This window comes from Neolamprologus multifasciatus, chromosome 15 (genome assembly GCF_963576455.1).
Source record: "Neolamprologus multifasciatus chromosome 15, fNeoMul1.2, whole genome shotgun sequence".
NCBI lineage: Eukaryota > Metazoa > Chordata > Actinopteri > Cichliformes > Cichlidae > Neolamprologus > Neolamprologus multifasciatus.
In genome coordinates, this window is record NC_140453.1 from 31,378,621 (window position 1) to 31,402,638 (window position 24,018).

General features: G+C 41.5%; 1 protein-coding gene and 1 long non-coding RNA gene across 2 annotated transcripts; one reads left to right on the top strand and one right to left on the bottom strand.

Moving 5' to 3' along the window:
* Window positions 1-2,460: 2,460 nt before the first annotated feature.
* ppp1r2 (protein phosphatase 1, regulatory (inhibitor) subunit 2) lies at window positions 2,461-23,824 on the bottom strand. Its single transcript, XM_085134095.1, has 6 exons — window positions 23,452-23,824; window positions 12,460-12,567; window positions 12,229-12,312; window positions 8,259-8,359; window positions 5,418-5,585; window positions 2,461-4,830 (listed from the first exon to the last, which is right to left on the bottom strand). Exons 1-6 carry the CDS (start codon window positions 23,577-23,579, stop codon window positions 4,811-4,813), a joined length of 609 nt encoding a protein of 202 aa, XP_084990221.1. The 5' UTR covers window positions 23,580-23,824; the 3' UTR covers window positions 2,461-4,810.
* On the top strand, window positions 8,356-11,193 carry LOC146502445 (uncharacterized). The gene is made up of 2 exons (XR_014869590.1): window positions 8,356-9,835; window positions 10,891-11,193. It is a non-coding gene; the product is annotated as an uncharacterized LOC146502445 (long non-coding RNA).
* Window positions 23,825-24,018: the final 194 nt, after the last annotated feature.

Below are 24,018 nucleotides of genomic sequence, written 5' to 3' on the forward strand. Positions count from 1 at the left end.
GTTAAACCAGGTGGATTAGGTCTGATTATTCACTCTGAATTATTCTCAGACATTACAATAGTTCATCCAAATGCTTAGATTGCTTTTGAAGGTGACACTGTAATGTGTATCCAACTGAACTGAGTTGTGCAAATGCAAACAGGGCTGATTATATTTGCAAACAGCATATTCCATTAATTTTATTTACAAGGCACTGCTTGTATCATGAATGAGAGCTGAGCCCCCCTAAAAGTTTAAACTTAGAATCGCCACTGGTTCACATTTCCTGCACCTGCAATGTGCACAGAAGGTGTTGCGTTAACTGTGTCCACGATTTCCCTACAGGTGTGACTGATACAGCTGACTAACTCTTGCCAGTAGCGTGTTTTATGTTAGAAGCCAGGCGTGTGAGTGATAAAGTTATATTAAAATTGAAGTTGAAGCTTTCAGACTGTTTTAATAGAAAATATATTTATATAAATGAATTTATATGTAAAGAAAATATGCTCTGCTCAAAACAGACTCCCTGTTTTTTTCTAGTTTGGCATAAAATATGAATCTTTATTATTATAATTATAAAGGAATTCTAATCTTGCTGGTCCATAACATCGAAAACAGGCAGGAGTGATGGCTCTTTCATTGCCGACACGATCTCTGAGGTGGACGGGATGTTCCCCACTGTGCTTTACACTTCAAGTACACGAGCACTCCACGAGAAACACTGAGTGCAATAATGAGCACTTTTCCCCGGGAATGAAAACAAGTTCGCCTGCCTCGATTACAGTACAGCGACACTTTGAGGCTGAATAGGACCTCAGATGATGCATTTCTTTTTTTTTTCCTTGCCGGAAACACACACACCAGACGAAACACGCAGAATAATCCTTTGCACGGAGAATGTCAAGCTTTATCCTCTGAGAATGACTAGAAATCCTCCGGGAAGATGAGATGTTTTGTGTGACAGCGCCATCTGGTGGCAGCCTACTGTTAAGAGGGTTTGTTTTTTGTTGTGTCTGTGAAGGTTCTCAGTTTTTTGTTGTTGTTTTTTTGCTTATTTAAAGAATCTGTATGTTACTAACTTTAAATATGCTTGAAATAATTTCATTGTTGATATATTTTATGTACTTTTTTTACTTTTAATTTGTTTACGCACCATTAGCTCAGTCATTATATAGTGAAAGTCAACTGTGATGGGACTGTAACAGGGTTAATGTAAAGTAGATCACCTGGAATCAGGCAGAATATCTGCTTTAGCTTAATGGAAAAACAGATTTTTATCTGTGCTATAATGCAGTGCAGACTTCTGAAATAAATCAGCGGTTGTTGGGCAGCAATAAAGTAACTTAACGTTAAAAAGCAGACCTGAAGATTTTTTGAATATTGCATATACTCACTATTGTTAGGTACACCTGTTTGGCTGCTTGTTATCTAATGTCTAATCACTTGGTAGCAGCTTAGTCTATTTATCCATGCGCGTCTGAGCATCGCATTTGGGGAAAAAAGGCCATTTTAAGTGCAACGTCGTTGTTGGTGCTCCAGAAGCTGGTCTGAGTGCTTAAGAAACTGGGATTTTCCCCATACAACCATCTCTATGGTTAACAGAGACGAATTGCTCAATAAAAGACTGGAAAAAACTTTGCCTGGTCTGATGAGTGTGGGTCATTGCTGACACATTCAAATGGTGGTGCCAGAATTTCATGAAAGCATGGATTCATTCTGCCGCGTATCACTACAGGTAGTAGTGGCATCATAAATGGCTTCTTCCAGCAGGATAATGCAGCAGCTTAAATCATCCCAAACAGGTGCGTTAAACTAATAACAATAAGTTCACTCCACTCAAACAGCCACAGTCACCAGATTTCAATCCAATCTAGCATCTTGGTGATAAGAAGGATTCACACCATGAATGTGCAGCCAACAAATCTTCAGTATCTGTGTGACGTGATCGTGTCCATGTGGACCAAAATCTCGAACGTTTCCAGCACCTGATTGAATGTACGAGGGGGGGAAAAGCAACTGTGTATTACTAATAAAAAGTCCAGTTAGGTTAGAAGCTTCAAATATCTGCAAAGTCATTGTTAAGTATTATAACTGAGTTCAAGAGACTTTTCTTTAAATGGGTACTTTTATTTCTGCCAACTTATATGAGGACTACTTGGGGGAAAAGTATGTTAATCGAATGGACACATTTATTTCTTCTAAATATGGATTTTTCTACAGTTTTCTTTTCTTTTCTTTTTTTTAAAAAATAAATAAAACTGTAGAAAACAATCTTTAAAAATAAATTGAATGATGACCTAAAACAGCGTCTCTCTCTCTTCACACTCATGTCAAGAGAAAAAGTTTAAACATCCACAAACTAGAGGACCAAACAGTTGTGTGAGCTGCAGTTAAGAAAAGCTGTGTAATTTGTGGCTTTAATCAGACAGAAACACGTTTAGTTCAGATTTTCTTGCTCCAAAACAAACCACACGACAGGAATTCCTAACAACGTGTGTTTAATGGTCAGAGACAAAAAAAGAAAGGAAAAAAATATATAGACAATCTGATGATGCAAAGAATATGCAGTCTGGTAGTTTAATAAAAACAAAACAAAGCACAGACACGGACTCAACATCCATGTCACTCTGAGACAGTGCAAAGTCGTGGGGCTGCTTAACAGTCTATCATCCTTAGAAAGCAAACCAGGGGGGGAAACAAGTTGTGCGAGACACGGGAAACAAGCAACGGGGCATATCATGTTCATTTTACACACATGTACAAAGATACATGAGAGGCACGTTTTCTTTTGATGGGTAATAACCACCTACGGGGTGATCGTGTCAGATTTTAATCTTGTCCTTTTTATCTAAGTGAGAAGATGAAGTCCTCTGAACTCTTCTATCAGTCTATGGATTCAGTCATCGAAGAAGAAGAGCTTCTAGAGAACATCGACTTCCTGTTTCCTGATGAGAACCCCTTTGATAATTAGCTGCTTGAATGGTTTCCCCCACTCACTTTACAGAGTTTCTCTTAGAAGGTGTTTTTATATAAGACTTTAAAATAAATCCAGAAGTCCAAATGTTTCAATGATTTTCCGCATTCCCACAATATAAAGCTCAATACTTTCAGTCACAGTGAGGAATTAAAGGGTCAGAGGGAAATGAAAGCTCCAAACACGAGACGGTCGAGGCTCCTGCACGCTTTTCATTTCAAACACCTCGTCTTTGTTTACTAGACTCAAGTCGTACAGTGTGTAGTCGGGATCGGGACCTTTGCTTTCTTTCCTCTGTTACTCGAGTCAGACTACGTTGCAACTTCCTCGGCGCTTGCAGGAACACCAAACATTACAAAAAACCATCGAAAGCCACTTCCGACGTCTCCATTAAGGTCAGTAGCATCAGCATCTCCTTCTGCAGAGATCCCAAACTGCATCACACCAAGATACTCGACAAGTCCGACAACCGGTGTGTGATGAAGCTTAAAACACAAACTAAATAACATAATCACAGATTCTGTCAAAGCTCTAATGCAGTAGGCAAATTATGCAAGAGCAGAGCCAGCGCTCCAGTGGATGTTTTACCTCAGCAGCAAGACTTCAACACAGCCCCCAAAACACTGTTTAAATTACCGTTACTGCTCTGCCGAGGAAAATAAGAGAACACTCATACCGTTGACCTTCCCTCATATCCCAACATGCACCAGCAAAACAAACAGATTTTAGTTTAGTCTGATTTTAAAAAAGAAAAAAAAAAGTGCCTCAGTAGACGTCATACAGGCCAAATTTCTCAGTGGATTCGATCAGGTGCTGATGAGGTACGCATGTTTGTAAAACTGAAATGATGAAACTGAGAAATACCAAACAATGTGTTGATGTAAATACAGTTAATGTGTAGCCATATGGGAGAGTATCATGGTGAGGCACTGTAAGTAGTGGCTTATAAACCAAACAGCCCAACAGCCCCACGGTCAAGACGCCATCTCAGTACAGCCCGCAATCTGAGATGCACTGCTCTACATATTACAAATGTTAGAAGTTTAATCAGTGTAAGGCATCAAATTTTGATTATTATTAATTTTTTGGTGGCAAAATTGAAACTTTGTGGGCTACATACAGAATCCCCAACTTACTAATGAGAAGTCTTCAGCATAACTGTTAAAAAACGTGAGTGTGGATGAAAGCAAACAAACAAACTGGTCTTCATTTGGACCAACTTTTATCACAGACAGTACTCAAGGGGGAAGGACAACACAACAGAGCAGCGGGTTATAAAGCAAAACAAAAACATACTCAAAAAAAAAAAAAAAAATTCACAGCCATCGGAGAACGAGCCGTCGTCATGTCTCGGATACGCCTTTGAAGAGGTCGTGGGGTTTCCCCTGGCTTCCTCCAGGGCTGATGTGCTGGCTCTGTGGCCGACAGAGGAGCCGTGTGGAGCGGCCAGACGGGAGTCCTGGTACTTTTTTTTTTTTTTTTTTTAAAGGCCTTGATCCTCCATTCAGGGTCAGAATCACACCCTTCACTGCGACGCCAGTTCAGAAGAGGCGGGAGGAAGAAATTCTTGGCAACAGGAGAGGGAAGAGGAGGGAGCAACAGTCTGCTTTTGTGTGTTGTACAGATTGTGGGGGTTGAAAAAACCAGTGTGTCATATTGCACAGTTGGAAGGAAAAGTAGAGCCAGACGTGTGACCGGGAGTTTAATGGCTGCTGAGAGTCGTTATATGAGTGTTGAAGCGGTGTTTTGCTGTGTTGCTCAGTGTTAAAAACATCAGCAGCATTGTCTTTCTGATTCTCGAGTCGACAAATACACGCACACACAAACACACGCGGGGCTGAAGGTCGGAGACGGCGTCTATGAGTCCAGAGAATCAGCTGGAGAAAGAAAGAAACAAAGACGTGAGAAAAGACAGGAGTGGATATATTTTGATTTTATTTGGCTTTTTCATCCTGGAAAAAGTGGACGTGAGTGAGCCATTTGTCATTTCAGTAAACGGACCAAACTCATAAAGTTTGGTCAAAGTGAGTACACGTTGAGACATGCAAACTAATGAGCAAAACAATTACTTCTACACGCAACTGAAAAGTGTCCAGTAAAAAGCTTGAACACAGCCATTCCTAAAGTGAAGAGTTCTACGACCCACTTAAAAACCAGAACATCCATGAGGTCCAACCGATCTGAAATCTTCCCTCTAATCAAGTAATGCCTTGACTTTATTCAAAAAACATAAACACAGACTGTTGGCTATAAATTGCTACCTGGGCATACGCAAAGAGTTGAGGCATAAACAATAAGAATAATCAGTAATATCACAAACTAACCACTTCCTACTACCAACTTGAATTCACTTTTTATATAAATAAAAACTGAATTCAAAGTGCCCACCAGGGGGCCTCAGCTCACACTTTGGGAATCACTGCTCTAACAAATACCCAACAGGCCGCAGTCTCCCTCCCCTCACCTTCCTGTGGCGGGTCAACACTGATCTCCTCCGTCTCCTCCGTGTCATCTCTCATCTCCTCGTCTTCGTCAGCTTCTAGCTCGCTGGCGATGAGCTGGCGGGCTAGCTTGATGTTTAGGCCCTCGTTGTAGTGCATCTTCCTCATCATCTGAAACTGTTTCTTTTTGGCTACAGGGGACAGAGACGTTTGAAATCACTTTAATTTGCCAAAAGCAGCGAGTTCAATGCTGGCATGTTATAACTATAATGATAAAACAGAGCTTGACTCGTGGAAAGGTTGATGCACTGTAAAAGCATGCAACAATACTGTCCTGCATCTGGCATCAGTAAACAATAATCTGCATAGACAATATAGTAACTATAGACAACAATTTTCAAGTGTCTGCAGTTTTTTATTTGGTCTAAAATAATGAATAAGAGGGAAACACACGTGCCCGTTTAAAATAAATAAATAAATAAAAATCTCAAGCATGGCATGACCTGCAGTCTGGACATTGCAGCGAGGGTCGCTATAGCAACTAAAAGAAGAAAGCCAACATCTTCACACAAAAACCTCAGCAATCATATGGATCGGTTTCACTGACATCCAAGAGAAATGTTCCAGTTACACTTCCAGACTCAAACACTATCCTTCCTCCATCAACAACTAAACAAGGCAAGTTTATTTGTGTAGCACAATTCAACAACAAGGTGATTCAAAGTGCTTTACAGAGACATTAGAAACAAAAACAAATAAAAAGCATGATTTAAAATTGATTAAAACAAACAAACAAACAAACAGTATATAAAATCAAAAATCAAAACAGATAAAATCAATAGTTAAAATGTACGTTTTGAAATTTAAGCTTAAGTGTGGATTTGGTGCTTTATTCAAATGCAGCTGAGAACAGGTGAGTCTTCAACCTGGATTTAAATAAACTGAGTGTTTCAGCTAATTGGAGGCTTTCTGAGAGTTTTTTCCAGATATATGGAGCATAAAAGCTGAATGCAGCTTCTCCGTGTCTGGTTCTGACTCTGGGAACTGATAAAAAAACGGATCCAGATGACCTGAGGGATCTGGAAGGTTCATACAGGGTCAGGAGGTCACTGATGTATTTTGGTCCTAAACCATTCAGAGCTTTATAGACCAGCATCAGAACTTTAAAGTCTATCCTCTGATGGACAGGCAGCCAGTGTAAAGACCTCAGAGCTGGACTGATGTGGTCCACTTTTTTGGTCTTAGTGAGGACTCGAGCAGCAGAGTTCTGAATGAGCTGTAGTTGTCTGACTGATTTTTTAGGTAGACCTGTAAAGATGCTGTTACAGTAATCAAGCCTACTAAAGATGAATGCATGGACTAGTTTTTCCAGGTCCTGTTGAGACATCAGATCTTTTATCCTTGAAATATTCTGGAGGTGATAGTAAGCTGATTTTGTTATTGTCTTAATGTAAAATTTCTCGCCTGAAATTTGGGTGTAGTGAATTTTCATTCCTTCCCTAATGCCATGCACTCCTGTGGTCATGGAAACACTCTGATTGACTTTGATTAGCCCACACCACATCCTCGAGGACACCGATAACCTTCACCGGTGAGTCAGAGTGGATGTTGTGAATGTTTACGCGACTCCTGCATTTCTGCTGTTTGATCCAGCCGGCCTTTGTGTAATGTAAGCAGTTTTGTGTGGAGCCTGTTTGAGACCTAACAGAGGCGCTGCTGGCCTGTGTTTACGCCTCACAGTGTCAGTGATGCGGCACTGGCCAACTCAGCACTTAATGCACACATCTGAGACGGTAAAGGTTACAACAAGGTTTGGCCAAGCCGAAGCAAAGTTTCTAATGTGTGAAACGAAAACAGTGGGCTAATGAAACCATTTCAGACACTGCATGTACGCAGAAATACAGAGCAAATAAAAACATTTAGTGTCCGTACTTGTTGATGTAAGACTATTTAATAATTTAAAAAAATAACTTTGTGGCTGCATAATAAAACTGTATGAATATTGTTGAGGATGAACTCTTTTTTTGCATGCTGGCATGTCCCACTGAGATGAAACCCTGGGATAGGGTTTCATCTCAGGGAAATTAATTAGATTCTCAGATTATTATACTGCAAAAAAAACCATCCAATCCCATCTTTGGGCTTGACCATTACATAAATAAATTAACTTAATTAACAACAGATGATCTGAGGTGGAAAATTCAGTGTTAGAGTACTTTAATGGCAATTGTATTAACATGCACTAACACACATCTGTTGTTATTGCTTTTAACAAATCTTATCATCCTGTTGTGTCACACGATTAAACTGCGTGTCAAAAAACTGCTGATGATGCTCTTGCAGTTGGGAGGATATTGACTGGATTTGTGACTTTCCAGACTGTTCTCTCGCTGTTACCTGCACAGGCCAGATATAAATATAAAAGCCAGCAACAGTAATACATTCTGTGTGTGTGTGTGTGTGTGTGTGTGTGTGTCTCCTAATGCAGCTCTGCATCTGAGAGCGGAGTGTGCCGAGAGTGTGCACAGAAGGGCAAAGTGGGAGAGCAGTCAAACGCATGCTGACAGAGAGAGAGAGTCAATGTGTGTGTGTGTGTGTGTGTGTAGGAAGTCAGCAGAAGGTCAAGAGCACACCGAACACTTGAGCTCTTTCTCAGTCTGTCCCCTCTCTGCCAGCACTTGGCTGTGGAGTGTCACTCTGCATTTAGTCACACTCACAGCTGTGTAGGACACTTTGTGTTGAGGTGGAAGGAATACACAAACAGGTGAACTGCAGGACGCACACGCCAAAATAGGCTGAAAGCCCGTGACCGCCTCAGAGAAAAAAAAATGCAATATTCCACTGAAATCTGAGTGGATGTCTACCTTGTTCTTCGGGAGTGAGCTCCTCTTCCTCCTCCTCGCTGCTCTCCTCCTCCTCCTCCTCTTTCATGAAGCGAGGCTCTGAGCCCTCTGCTGCCACCAGCCTTAAGAGAGAAACAGAAAGGCCATACATCAGGAGATTCACAATCCAATTTTACTTGTCTTAATTGTGGTTTCACTCCACCACACAAGTGTGAAACCAAACGCAAACAGGCAATGACTGATAGAGCCTCAAAGTCACTGTGAGTGGTTAAAACAAACAAATAAACTGGAGAGAAACAAAGCAGGAGAGGCAATAGGGGAGGTGGAAAAACGAGTAGGCAGAGTGAAAAGTGCAGGGATGCGAGTGTGCGAGTACTCAAGCATGAGATAAAAATAACAAAGAGCTTTAACAGAGGTGGACAAACTGAATAACGAGTCATGGCTGAGTGGATGGTAGTGAAAATGTGAAAGTGCCCGCGGGGAAGCTCCCATTTACTGTGCAACTGCTCTCCAACACGCCAATTTCTCCACCGTTTCTATGTGCTGAAACAACGCTGGCGAAGCATTGTGAAGACGAGAGGAAGAGAGATGGCACGTGAGATACAGTTAAGAAGCAAAGGCAGCACAGGAAAAGCACAGTTGGATAACTGATGGATGACGGGAGCGAGAGAGAGTGGATGCTGAGGATCTAAACGAGGAAGAGCGCAGAGGAAGAGAGCAGCTGCTGCACTATCTGGAGGGTTTAGTGTAAAACAATGGCTGGCACTCATTGCACAAGCAAACAAAGGCGGCTAATTGACTTCCAAGCCTGAAGCTAATCGCTACACTCTGGAGCACGCACACTCGAACGAGCTCATCCCGACTCTGCGCCGATGCGCTTACGTAAGCACAGTAACTCACAGCGGACACGCTTCTCGAGCTTCCCGTAAGCGTCCGCGTCACGGCTCGGAGTGGCTTCTGAACACAGGCCTTTTGGATCGCAATAGCAGGAGACAATAAGATGTTATCCGCCCTCCTGCTTTCCATTTGTGTCCATTAATTATGACACAAATAACTTGTTTCGTAAAAGCACCTATCTTCAGTATGCTCTCAAGCTTCAGCTCCTAATTCAGTATTTTCACTCCAAGAGATTACATGTGGAGTGCATTCAAACTGGATTCGATAATACACATACTGTAAAATTCTCAGATTTCAAATACAGACAGTGCCATAGTGGCTTTAGCAAGCGTGTTACATAGGGCTGCACGATTTTGCATAAAATGAGAATCACGATTTTTTTGCTTAGAATTGAGATCACGATTCTCTTTTCCAGTATAAATATTTATTGCACTTATTAACTGCACATCAACTTCGTAACAGTTGAGACTGAACATAAAAACAACAAATGTCTCACATTTTGTCGTTGCCGCAAAATGTTGTACTGCTTGAAATTGCGTCTCCACCGTTGCTCGACGCTGCGTGTATAGAGCAGGTAGTGCAACAATAGAAAAATAGTTGCGGGACGGCACTGTGTAGCGTTTGTCTAGGGTGTTGATCATTTTCCTAAATCCCTCGTTTTGCACAGTGTTGATGGAGCCATATCTTTGGTCAGGTGATAAGTAGGGATGGGTACCGGTATCCGGTGCCATGATGGCACCGGTTCTGACATAAACGGTAGTAACCAGACCGAAAAGCAGCGCACATTTCGGTGCTTTATTTCGGTGCTTTTTTTTCCTGAGATGTGATACACTTTGAATTCTAGCCAATCATTTTACGTTTCCGGGGATAGTAGGCGGGTCCAGGTACGTACGTTCTTTTAGAGTAGAGCTACAGATTAAAAATGCCCAAGGCGAAGCGGTCAAAAGTCTTGCTGTACTTCACAGCAAAAGATGCAAACTCAGCAGCCTGCAACAAGTGCTTTAAGGTGATACTGTGGAAAGGAGGTAACACCTGAAATCCGATGAAACACCTGGCGACGCATAGCGTTTTTTTAAAAAGCCGAAAAATGCGCCGTATTTGATAGCTTGCTGCGAGACCTCACACCGAGCGCATCTACTGCAGGTGTGGTGCCTGTTATCGGACGAAGAGTTAGCAACATCCCCCAAAAAGCTGAAGAGTAGAGTCCTGGCCCCTAGCCCTGCCAGTGTAGCAGAAATGATGAGGATGATGATGCAGCAGCAGCCGTTCTTCTCTGCGTGAGTAGCTTAATGTTGTTCGTGTATAATTTACGTTGAGTAGGCTAACCACGTTATTACATTAATGTATGTAAGGTGAACTAGCAAACACCATCATAGCTACATGCGGCTGTCTTCTTGTTTGATGGCAGATACTCCCTTCACCCTGGCCAAAAAGGCAAAAATGACCAAATAAAAAGTGGGAAACAGTTAAACATGAGAGGTTTTTGGATAAAGTTTTTGTTTTTTCCATTGTTAAAGCTGCTTCCAGCCAAGAGTGATACCATATATGCCCCATAGCTGCAGAAAAGGCTAACAATGTTATCTTTTTACAAAAAAAACAGCTGAACATGAGAGGTTTTTGGACCAATTTTGTGTTCTCCATTCTTTAAGCACCGGTTCGAGCACCGTTTAAGCACCGGCACCGTTTCAAAAGTACCGGTTTGGCACCGGTATCAGATAAAACCTAAACGATACCCATCCCTAGTGATAAGTGATAGCCTCCGTAATTTCTTTGTGCCTGCGGGAGTTCGACGTGTATAGGGAAGCGCTGTATAAGGTTCCCGTTATTGATGTTTGGGTGGTTGACCGGGACGGATTTTCTCCAGTCACTTTCTCGTCATCCCTGACGTGCTCTCCGTTGTTTTTTCCCTGCTAATTTTAGCAGCCAGCTTCTGTATCACGTGGTATAAGGCTCCGCCCTTGTCATTTGTTGAGCAGGAAGAGTGAGCGCTTGTTTTCATGCAGATTACGTCCCGGATCAAAATGCGGTACAATCGTCGTCTTTTTTTTCTTCTTTTTTTTTTAATCGTTGTCATTTGGAAATGAGATCGCACATAAGTATGAATTGAGATCGCGATTTTCTAACGATTAATCGTGCAGCCCTAGTGTTACAGTATAGAGGAAATTTGTTGGTAGACCAAAAAAAAGGGTTTAGCCCCAGCCTGAGGACAGCAGAAGAACCTCCAATGTTAGCTGGGGGTTTGTTAGCATAAGCAGTAATAAGATGTCCATGAAAGAAAGCGCCTCAAACTCATTGATAATCAAATCGTGTTTACATCTGTTGTCATCCACAAATACTTATAAGCCCAATACTACACTGAAAAAAGAAGCTTATTTCTGTTCCTACTCTTATTTGTATTCATCATCCATGATAACCTCACAAATCTGAAGCTAATTCCTTTACAAATAGTGACACTGTTGCTGCAGCATGGCAGATAACTGCAAAGTGACACAGGCACTCAATAGCCCTGCTTTTATACATGAATATACCCAGGTGGCAACAAGTTGAGTCAACTCTCATTGCAAAGCAATGCATCGTAGACAAGTTGCACTCGGTTGCTCTGATTGACGATTAGACGGCAATTATTTGCCAACCTTGGTTGGAGACAGGTTGCTTCCCACCTGATGTGCGATTGATTCCCTTGCAATTCAAAGTGGTCACCGAAACTACTTGCAATAGGTCACATATTTAAAAACGAATCAGCAGGATGTGACCATATGCTGGCATTATAGTCCTTCTTCCAACTTCCAGCATACATTTAAGTAAAAACACTTATTCATTGAGTATATTTGAAGTCATACTTTAACTGAATGGAACAGCTGTTAAGAAAAACACAAAGACTGCTTCATATGTTTGTGGATCAGAATATTACTACAAGTTCTGTCACTGGGACTTATGGATAATTGTGCAGTAACACGGCGCTCAGTGTCTGAAAGCCATCGGAGTCATTTGTATGCACATTCCCGTCGAAGGACAACAATGATAGCGTCTCTAATCAGCTGCACCCTCGCTTTTCAATTGCATTTGTCTCCCAGCGCTCAAGTTCAATTCTTACTTTGATGCCAGGTCATCGACTGCAAGTCCACTTTGGCCGTCTGAGTCACTCAGTGCCCCTTCATCTTCGTCATCCCCAATCATCCTGAAAGAGAAGTTTATAAAGTGGAAAATGAAAGCAGGGCAAGAAAAAGTCCTGAACAGTCAGGCACCTCTACAGTAAAAGAAACGAATGATAAACTACCCTGTAGAGCGCTGCTGTTTTAGTAAAATTTAAAATGATATTTTGAACCTGTTGTAAGGTGTGCTGGGTTCATCGATCTTCATCAGGCCGTAATCTTTGTCAGGTGGATGGTATGTGGCCAGGATGTTCATCTCATCCCATTTCTGGGACTTCTTCCTGTAAAATGGATGGAGGAAGAAGGGTTAAACAGACAGTCACTCAATGTGGACCACTGCACACCCAGCTACCATCCCATCCACAGTTTCCTCCAGGGAGACGAGTGAACAGATTTAATCTAGGACTGAATGTGCCCCAGTTTTCACTCAGACCGCATTATTTTGGGAACACAAACACACACACACGGCCCAGAAATGTCCTCCGCACCAGTTTGTCCCAGCAACTACCAGGAAGTGCCACGGTCTTTGCTTTTGTGTCAAGGTAACACATTTTAGATGCGGGTGTGGGTTGGAGTGGGTGGTGAGGCTTATCAGCTGTGAGTGAATGAGGCCAAAAGTCCAACAACTGACTCATTTGAAACAATCGCATCAAGAGTTGATTCTGGTTCCATCTCTCTTTAGCACGTCTGCTTCTAATCCCTCAAATGGTTTTATCCTCATCTGGGGAATAAGGTTTTCACCTCGGCTTTGTTTTGTTCAAAAATTACACTAATCCGTGCTCCCCTTTCAAATCCTTAGAGGAAATGAACTGAGACAAAGACAGCAAATCAGTGCTGAATTTGAATTTGTGCTCAGGAGGATAAAGAGAACACCTGCCACCTGCCAAGAGGAGTGATGCTGCTGTTTCTTTTAACTCACAGAAGAAGATGTTATTGCACTGACAAGAGTTTGGCAGATTTCTGTAGACTTACTTTCCATTTTATATTCACATTTCTTTCTCCTTTCAGTTTATTCCAAGCCAAGGAAACTTTCTACTTTGCACACATTTAAAACTTCTAATTCCAGACAAGTTCAGCCAAACAGCCTCAATTCAAGGTTATCAGGGTCTGGTTAACCCAGCTCTGCTTTCTTCTGCTAAGGTACCACATCGTGACTTTGTTCATGGAACAAAAGGTCATGTATCACGGGAGACAGGAAGGAGTGGGAGGCAGGAGATGCTTAATCCACCGCCTCCTGCGACAAGCCAGAAAAGCTCCACAGACTTGAGCGCTACAACTGCTTCATGTGAATGAACTGGTTCATTAAACTGTTTACATGAAAGCTTCAAACACAAGAGCTGCGTTTATGTCCATTTCTAAACAGTTGGACTCGTGCTGAACTCAGACTACACGAGATGTTTGCCTGTCATGATGGGAACTGCCTCAGATTAAGTGATTATAGGATGACAAACTCTCTCCTTTTCATGCGTGAGGGGCATGACAGACTGGTCAATCCGGCACGCCGTCTTTCCTGACGACATTAGGAAAGAGGGCATAGCTTTTTTTTAATGTAAACAGATCAGATACATGTGCAACATTGTCCCTATTATGTCATCATGCTAACAGTGGTACACAGCTGGGCGGTGGAGAAAAGATTCTCATCAGCTGGCAAAATGCTTGCTGCTCACCAACCTCACAGAAGTGCCACCGCCCAACCCTCCAACGTAACAGCTTATTTTTACTGTCAGGATGTTGTGATGCATTCCAAGGCAACTTTAATTTTCGTGCATTATGACAAAAGAATCAACTGTTGGGGGACTTCAACCACTGCTGTTCCCAAACCAAAGCAAAGGCCCTGCGATGTCCGGGCTGGGCTATAACCAGGCTGATGTAGCTTTCCCATACATGGATTAAGGCTAATCTCAGACTTCTCAGACAAATTCAAAAAAGGAACTCGACTGGAAGAACAGGTAGATCTCCTGACTTGTCACAATGACACATCAAAAACGGGAACAGAAGATTAGTAGATCTCAATACTGAAATAAACCTTCCAATCGCCAAGTTTGGCTAAAACTTGGTCACCAAATGGGCCAATGCTGCTGGCCTGAACTGTGGCTCACAAAGTGGCCAAGCAGTGGAAGAAAATAGGTCAAGGTCAAGGTCAAATTTATTTATATAGCACATTTCAAACAGCCGATGCTGCACAAAGTGCTTAACAATATAAAAACGGCATTAAAAAGCAACAATGTAATACAATAATAACAATAAAAAACAATAATAGGACAGTAAAAGAATTAAAACAATAACTAAACTAATTCAAATAAGACCAAAATGCTTGGGTCACAGTGTGTTAAAAGCCAGGGCATAGAAATGTGTCTTTAGTAATGATTTAAATTGCTCAAGTGTTTGTGCAGATCTAATATTTAAGGGGAGACTATTCCAAAATACTCTAAATAAGCTGCGTTTGGAATGAATGCACAGAATCAATGTGCACTTTTTACAAATATATCAACCACGAAGCTTTCATCTGCATCAAAGTATTCCTGCCCTGAGATAGCTGTGGCTCCTTTCTTCCTACTTGACAAGTTGGGGAAAATTTCAGCTGCAAGAGTCAAATCAGACAAGACTAAAGACAAGCAGAGCTTCAGCAACATAACAGCAGACTAGGGACTTGGAAATAAACAGGATTTTGCACATTACAGTGTTTTGTTTACTTCACTCTAGTGTTTCATTTATATTTATAAAAAAAGAAAACAGAAGCAGACCCCTCTGATTCATCCCCACCAAACATCTTCACTAAGTCATTAAGAGCATCGTGAAAATTGTAGCGCCAAGATGAAGCACCTGCCTCTGCACGCGAAGAAAAAACAGGACACGACCAACTACTAGTACACACTAAATATAGAGCTCCATCTCTTATGTGATGATGACTTCCTCTCGAAGGTGGTCAACAGCTGGCGACATAACGCTTCAGGAAAACTCATTAAATAGAGTGAGTCATCACTGCGAGCTGAGCCGTGCTATCAGGTGGCATAGGCAGAGGGCGGTGAGGAAAGGTCCAGCCCCTGTGCCCTCTACCGCAGCATCAGCCCGCCAGCAGTAACAGCAGCGGGCACAGTTTAGAAAGAGAGGTCAGTAGAAATTCACAAAATATACTGCTTCCTGAGTGCTCTAAGCGAGTGCCATGACCTGGCTCACGGGGAAACAACATAAAAAGGAAGCGTGCCAAGGGGAACGCTTAATTAAACCAAATGAAAGTGCCAAATTAAATATTTACAACAGGGAGCGTGGAAAATTAGCATTAAAGCAGTAGCAGCCAGGGAAAGGAAATGAATACCAGCCACAGGGAAGAGCTAATCAGTTTTTAAAGGTGTCCCCGTTTAACTTTGAATTTCACCAAATATCAGCTCTGATCGAGACCACACAACAGGCAGACGGCCTGACAAGAAGGCCATGAGCCACCTCCTCAGTTACTACTGTGCAGACTGTGGTGGTGTGAGAGGAGAAAAAATAAAACAAGCCAATACCAGGTTTGTGTGAGCAAATAACTCATGGTTAAGATAACCTCCTATTAAATCCATCTGCTGACTGCAAACTGTTGAGCAAGCAATAGACAAGATAACGTAGACAACCATTTGAACATTTATGTGGTCGTTATCATTTTCCATGTGTCCTCTCCAACTGATCTACTGTAAACCAGCAGTCCCCAACCGTTTTTGCGCCACGGACCGGTTTATACCCGACAATATTTTCACGGACCGGCCTTTAAGGTGTCGCAGATAAATACAACAAAATAAAACTAGTACCGGTACCGAAAAAAAATAAGATTTATTCATAATGTCGTGAAAAGACCCAGGAAAACCAAGTTAACAATAAAAACGATAACAAAATAACGCTGAAAACCAATAAAAACCTTGAAAACTATACATTTCACACCTGAGCCTCAACTCTCGCAGCCCGGTACCAAACAACTCACGGACCGGTACCGGTCCGAGGCCCGGGGGTTGGGGACCGCTGCTGTAAACCACACTGGTAAAAGTGGCCTATATCTGCATTAATTTACAGATGGTCACAGCCAAATAGTCTCACAATTATTAGACAACACAGCAACTTTTTGATTACCCATTTGGCAGGTCAGTGATAATACAGTGAGAATTATTAAGATATATACTTAACAAGTGTGCGCACCCTTGGGTACAGCACAGAAAAAGATTACACAAAGTTTGAGAGATGGCCAGCTAGAATTAGGACGAAAACTATTCCTTAAGCTCCTCTGATCTGCTCAGACTGTAGAGAAAAATGTTCAGGGGAGAAGCGGAGCAGGGCGGAGCACAAATTAAATGCACTAGCAATCACGATGACGTCACGAATCCTAAACTTCAAAGGTCAAATGTTTCATTTCATCTGAACAAAACTACACCCGCGGGTGGTACGTCCACACGTACCCGGGTATTTTTGAAAACGCAGATTTTTCTATGCGTTTGCACCTTTCGTCCACACGTAAACGGCGTTTTTGGTCACTGAAAACGGAGATTTTTAAAGACGCCTGCCAGGGTGGATATTTTCTAAAACTCCGTTTTTGCATTTACGTGTGGACGAGAAAAACGGAGAAAACGCAGCGTCAAAGATGTGCGCCTTTTTTGACGTCACACTGTTGTTTCGGTGAAATGAATTTCTACAATACTATTACTGTTAATTGTCTCTGCAGTGTTTAAATGCTTACATATACACACACAGTTACTGTCCCTCCACACATACGACTCGGTTCTGCTTCTATGCCCCAGCTTTGTTTACTATTTCCCACCGAGGCTTCTAGACTTCTGATTGGCCAACATTTCTGCACGGTTAGGAATATAGCGCCACCTGTTGCTTTGGCATGTTCCTAGCAGCGTTTTCCTTCATTTCTGCCTTTACGTGTGGACGGGATTATTTTTTAAAACGAAAACGGAAAATCTCCGTTTTCAAAAAATACCCATGTACGTGTGGACGTAGATTACGACCCACTCCTGGGCCATGTGCCACAAAAGAGTAAGATATCTGCACATTTTACTGCTTCTTAATAAAGCTGTGGTCACACTTTAACCTGGTAGACAAGAGGCTGTTAGACACCTGTTGATCTTTCCTCAATAAAAAAGCTGGCTGGTCAACTGTGTTTCCAGTTTCAACTGGAAACACAGTTGACCCCATCTGACCTCTACAGAGGAGTGTAAAATGACAGCCAGAGGTTAACAAAGTTTTGTCTACTATCCATGTTATGGAAAATCAGAGATTCACTGCCTACCAGTCTGACACTGCATCATACAGCCATGATGAGGCCTGCGAGACAGTTAAGGAAAGGTTGGATTTCATGCAGGCATCAATGAATTATATATGACTGGGTGTGAGACTCAGACATTACTGTTAACTAAATAGCAGTGGGTGATTAAAGGGACAAGGAACAGTGCTTGTTTTTTAGCCTTGAATGCAGAAGGAATATAATCCCCGCTTCTAATGAACCCTATTACTTTATTTTCGTCTAAGATTTATCTTTGCTTTTTCAAATCCAAAGCAATCTCGTGGCAGTTTGTAAAGCTGTCACACCTGCTGATCTGCAAACTCATGTCTGTGGACACGTGTGTTTTTGTTTTCTTGAATTTAATCTGCTCTGTCGTGTTTGTAATGATCTTTGTCCGCGTAGAACACAAGATCAACATTTTCTGCTTTAAAAAAAAAAAAAGCAAAACAAAAAAAAGACAACTTCACCCACATTTTAGGCGTGGCTGGGGGTCGTTGACACAGCGACTCCTTTTGCCGCTCACATCAGAGCCATATAGGAGTCACATACCATTCACACTTTTGCATTATTTATTAACACATAATATGTGATTAATTCAAAATACATAACTTGGTTAGGTTTGGAAAAAGAAAATCACAGCTTGGGCTAAAAATGCAACTATGTTTTCATGGTCACCATGGTAACGTGTCCAAGATTCTTGTGAACAACAGCTCATTCAGACATGCCAATGTTTCTACTCAAACACAAAACTTTGTATTTGTGCCAAAGGTCGTGATAAAAAGGCCCCAATTCATGTCCATGAACACAAATTGCTGGAATAGCGGATCCTGTTTGTTTCATCTAAGAGGTGATAAAGAAAAAAAATCTAAAAAGGTGCATCGCACTGACTGTAAACCACAGAGTCAGATTGAGAGTGCATGAAGCACGTAAACACAGACAGGTGGTCACATAAATGAATGGTGGGTTTTTGTAAAGCTACTTCAGGATATCCTGCTGGCAGAGCGAGCTGGTGGAGGGAATGTGATGTTTTATACAATTGAAGATGATAAGAAGGAGAACATGTTTGTGCTGTTGCTCTTTGTTAGTGCTGCCAACTTAAAATCATGGTAGAAATTAGCCTTGCCAACTCTTTTGTGAATGACATTCAACAGGGCAAATTATTCAGTATATAAACTGCCTGTATTCTACAATAAAACCTTCAGATAATAAGCCTTTAAATACATTCATGCACACACCGACTATTAGAGGTGGGAATCACCATACATCCCACGATATTATCACAATACTTAAAGCACAATACGATATTATGGCAATTTTTAAAAATATTTTGCGATATTCAGATTCTGTACATAAAGGTAAACTTTATCAATATTCATTTTATCTAATATCAAAGTCTCACACTCAGTCTTTCTCTCATTTCAGTTTTATTGTTGACAAACTGAACCGTTTGTATTACAGTCTAGTCCAACTTAACTGAATGCAAATTAAAATAAGTAAACTGTCATGTTTATTGCTGCCAAAAACAAGTTAAACACATTTGGACAGTGAAGGAATGTCAGGATTCTTGCTCAGAAAAAGGATCAACATGCTCTGAAGTCAGAGCACCAAAACGTTTTTTGTAACAAAATATCAATTTCTGCTGTCCCTGTATCGATACATTATTAGCAAACAAAATATCACCATACTACACAGTATCGATTTCTTCCCCCACCCCTACTGACTATTGGGATGTTTTAAAAAAAACCCTGCTTTGTAACGTTGTGCTGGTACCTATAAAGGAGACTTTGACCTCCAAATACAGGACACTCATTAGGACAGAGATAAAAATACAAGCATTTAAAAAAACAAAACAAAAACACTGTTATTTAACAAATGGCCAAAAATAACAAGACCATCTCTGTTGAGTAAGGTAACACAGAGTCATTGCTTTAACTATACGCACACCAGTGATGTACATGTGTAAACCCCCCCCACCCGAAAAGTCCCATTTAGAGATAGAAACCCTGGACTGATAAGGCTTTAAAACTCTAGATCATGGGTGTCAAACTCAAATACACAGTGGGCCAAAATTCAAAACTGGAAGAAAGTCGCGGGCTAACATTAATATTTATTGAAATATATTTATTCCTCCAAATATAAGAATGAATCTTTTCTTATGGACTCAAACACATTTTGCTGAAAAACTGAATATGAAACAAGCAAAGCTTAATACTAAACAATATATATATTAGCTGTATAATACCAGTAGACCAGCTCTAATAGTAATTTGGTATGGCTTCGCAGGCCAAATGTAATTAGGCTGCGGGCCAAATTTGGCCCGCGGGCCAGAGTTTGACACCGATGCTCTAGATGATTCTGAAATCAGCTTTATTGTGCATTACATCTTCCTGTGTTGCTTAACCATTTGATTCTCAACAACATCTATCAGACTAAATAAACAACTTTATTTACAAATTAGTGTGTCTCGTGGCTTTTTTGTTTTGATTATTTTGTTGTCTATTTGTTTTGGGGGCTTTGGGGGGAGGGGATGACAAGCATTTACCCAAGGTTTTGAAAATTATGAAAAATGTTTGAAGACAAAACATTAACATCTATATTGGTACAACATTAGAGCGTGGATGCTCTGCATGCAGACAGTGTTGACACGGTCCAGCTCGAGTTCTCCATGGATTTGGTGCTTGGCTGCACACGGGATCCGTCCAGAAAACTCTTTTTCCTCCACTTCCTCGTCAGTCAAAGGGCTATTTTTAGAACAGTACGGAAAAAGCTTGATTCACTGTTGAATTAGGAATTCACTATTAACTGCCATGCTAGTATGGCCTAATTTCTCATGCTGCAGCTCAGAGAGAGCTCCTCCTGTCTAGACGTGATGGCACGGGATAAACAGCAGGCACAGTGGATGGTAAATCACAGTTAGCCTCTGCCAAGTAAAAAGAACTGGATGGTTACCCTTTGAAAGTAACCAGTAAGACATGTGGAGGGTTTATTCATGAACATGATGAATGCTTATTGATAGAGTCCAGTGAGCTCCCAAAAACGTAGCAGCATTTGGCAGGTGGGTGGTGTTAATAAATGTCCATGACTATAAAGCACACAGAACTCATTTCATGTAGTGCCTCAAAAGCCCTCATATGTTGTGTACATTTCATCTTTCTTTCATCTCACTTCATCACATCAACATATGTAAAGCTGTATCCTGTAAGCAGGGTTCATTTTTTAAAAGTTTAGCCCATAATGCAAATGTGCTTTGCAGTGACTCAAACATGCTCAAGGGTTCTGCGAGCGGTTCAAATCTTAATAAGACACTAATGAGGGATCTGAACCTCTCTGCATTAACCTTGATAACTTCCTGTGCAAATGTTATTCATTTTTGCTTCAGGTATTCCTCCTGTCACAAATACCCAACTAAGTCATCATTTTTGATCTTATTAGGATTTGTGTCCACTCCTCAATCACATTATGCCACGTCTCCTAATGTCACACATTACCGGGATAATCAAAAACAGCAGAGCCAAATGGAACCACCTTGCTTACTTATATATTGTCCCTTTGTTAAAATTTGACCTTGTTGGCACTAATACAACCTAATTCAACAGCTTCAAAAGTTTGCTTACGCACAGTTGCCTGACGCCAGAGAGAAAACAGAAAGTTGGCTGTGGAAATGACCTAACTGGATTCGGACATTTGGTTCATGTTCCCTGCCACAGTCAAATGCATGTGAGAAGGGGAGGAGCCAGACGGAAAGAAGCTAACCTGCAGCTCTTGTCAACTCAATCCTCAGCACAAGTACATAACAGGCAACAGGATGGCTGATTAAGCAGTTTTCTGCACCGGTTTCTGCATATCAGCATTTCATTAGGTACCCTAGTCACGTCCCTGTGAGACTATTGGCCCACTCTGATTTATTTGCCCTGCATTGGTCCCGAATCTGAAGCAACCCCACCCCCATCCTTGATATCTTTGCTTGGTGTCCTTTACTACTAGTGGTTATGCGAGCCGTCGCGCTGGCCAACATGAAGTTGGATGTTAAGCCAAATAACGTGAGGTCCCCATAAAATCTGATAGGCAGCTGGAAATAAAAGTCACATTAGATGTGTTCAGAAAGCAGAGGTTATACTGAGCCTCATGAATATTCAACAGCAGTGTTATGAGATGTGAGTGTGTGTGTCGTCCCCCCCCCCCCCCCATATCTGATAAGAATCCCACATTATTGCTGTTCACATCAATCTGAGTTCAGTGAGGCAGGAGCGCATCTACACCCTTTTTATTTGACTAGGTGGGATACTGTCACCTGTTCTCTTCAACTTATATAAGGATAGTCTTTCTAAAACACTAAATGGGGGAGAGCCTTATTAACCACTTGATATATGCTGATGATTTGGATGTCCTGTCTCCTTATGGTGCTGGCTTGCAGCAGCTGTTTCAGGTCTGGTTTACAGTATGGTACTGAATTCAACCCTTGAAAGAGCAGAATAATAATCAGCTTGACTAAAGTGAATCAGAATCCTTGATTTCCCTCATTTTGTTTGGGAGATAGTCTTAAATGTGTCCACTAAAGTTAGATATCTGGGTCACATCATCTCGAATGATCTTCGTGATGATGACGATAATATGAACAAGGAAATGATCCCACATGTGTTCAGATGATGTTAAAATACCTCTTTTTTAGAGCCTGTTGTGCTCGATTTCACACAGCAGATTTGTGGTGCTCTGGCGGTGTATCAAAAATGCAAAAGCTTGAGGTAGCATAAAGTGATGCATTCAGGATCTTACTCAAAGTAACATGATGTTTGTGACTGCTAATGTCATGTCCTTTCATGCTTTGCTGAGCAATTCTATATCCCGATGAACTGATTCAGAAAATATGATCATGTTTCTAGTTTGCTTTTTCTTAAGTGATACAACATATTTCTTTTGATTTTTCGAAACATGCATGAGGACAACCATGTTTACCACAGACAGTTGTTTCAGTGATAATGTCAGTGTCAGACATAAATATCAGAGGAAAATGAAAGAGGACACAAATCTGAAGTCTGGCAGACTAATGAAATCTTTGGCAACACGTAGTATTTAGTATAAACTTTAAGCCTTAGGGACAGTGTGGTCTAGTAACAGGGTGTTGACTGTAGCTGTGCTGTAAATGTCGTAGATATCGATCACTCTAATACATCCTTTAACAGGCAAAGTGTTACACGGTGCTTGCATTAGACATGCATCGGATGCAGTGTATTTCTTTAATATGCAGAGGTTTTTCCTTAGCCAAAGCTTGATTCATGACCATAAAACAAACCACTTGCTGCTTAAAATCACTGGCAGAGAAGGTTGATGAAATTAATGGCCTTAGATTAGGTCATGAAAATCCTCGATCCTCTCGCAATACATTAGTCTACACATCCATGCGTAAACGCGCCACTTTTTGCCCAACTTCACGTTATTATGCCTATTATGGCAACGGTCATCTGAGAGCTGTCACTATCGCGGTAACAGCTCCACACCTTCTTTTACTAGTGCTGATTCATGCTACTACACAGTGATGGGCACTGAAACCTCTGACAGAATAACCGTTTGTTAGCAGGCGTTAGAGTCACGCTGCATGTGGTGATTGTTTATTACAGGCTAACAGGCTAACCTGCTTCGAAGGGGGTGTAATTTACACTAATTTACACCGTGTAAACGTTTGCGCTCGGTCATACCTCCCATCAAGGTTTAAATCAGAGACGAGACATCACACTGTCTGATAGTTACAGAAACACCCAGAAAGTTCTCAATTCGGCACCACACACAACACCGGCAAACATTAACAGCCAATGAGGTGACAGCGGGGTAACGTTAGAAAGGCTAACAAGTGTTTAGCCATCGTTAGCTAACGTTACTCGGCTACCAGCCTCAGAACAGCTCAGGCAAAACTTACTGTTGGTCATCCTCCGAGAGCCCCGGGACTTCTTCTGTAATCTCTTTTGGCTCATCGTCGGGCAGCGACTTGTTTGTAGCGCTGTTCTTGTTTTTCAGGATGCCTTTTATCGGCCGGGGAGCTGCCATTCCCACACGCTGACTGTCAGACCGGTGCTGGCTTTCAACTATTTCCCCTGCGCTGATTTTCTTATTCTGTGATTTATACGATTCAGTTACAAAACACAGACTCTGGTTTAATGGTGCACTCCGTCATAACTCAGTGCTCGTCCTCAAACTCCGGAGAAATCTAGTCAGGATCCTGCATGTCTACTCTCTCCCCGGTTGTACACTGACTGGTTGGGCGGCGGGGTAACAGCGCTACTAGCGGGTCTGCTCGACGCGACATATCGCGGGATTTCTAAACGAGATTTTATTTTTTCATCTGGTGCTGCGTTTTTGCGCTCGGAAAGGATAGATTTTACAAAGACAAGCCATTTTAAAAAAAAACTTACAAAAGACAAAACCCCATAACAATAACAAGATTATAATTATCTAAAAATAACGTAGGCTGTCACCTTTAATTGAT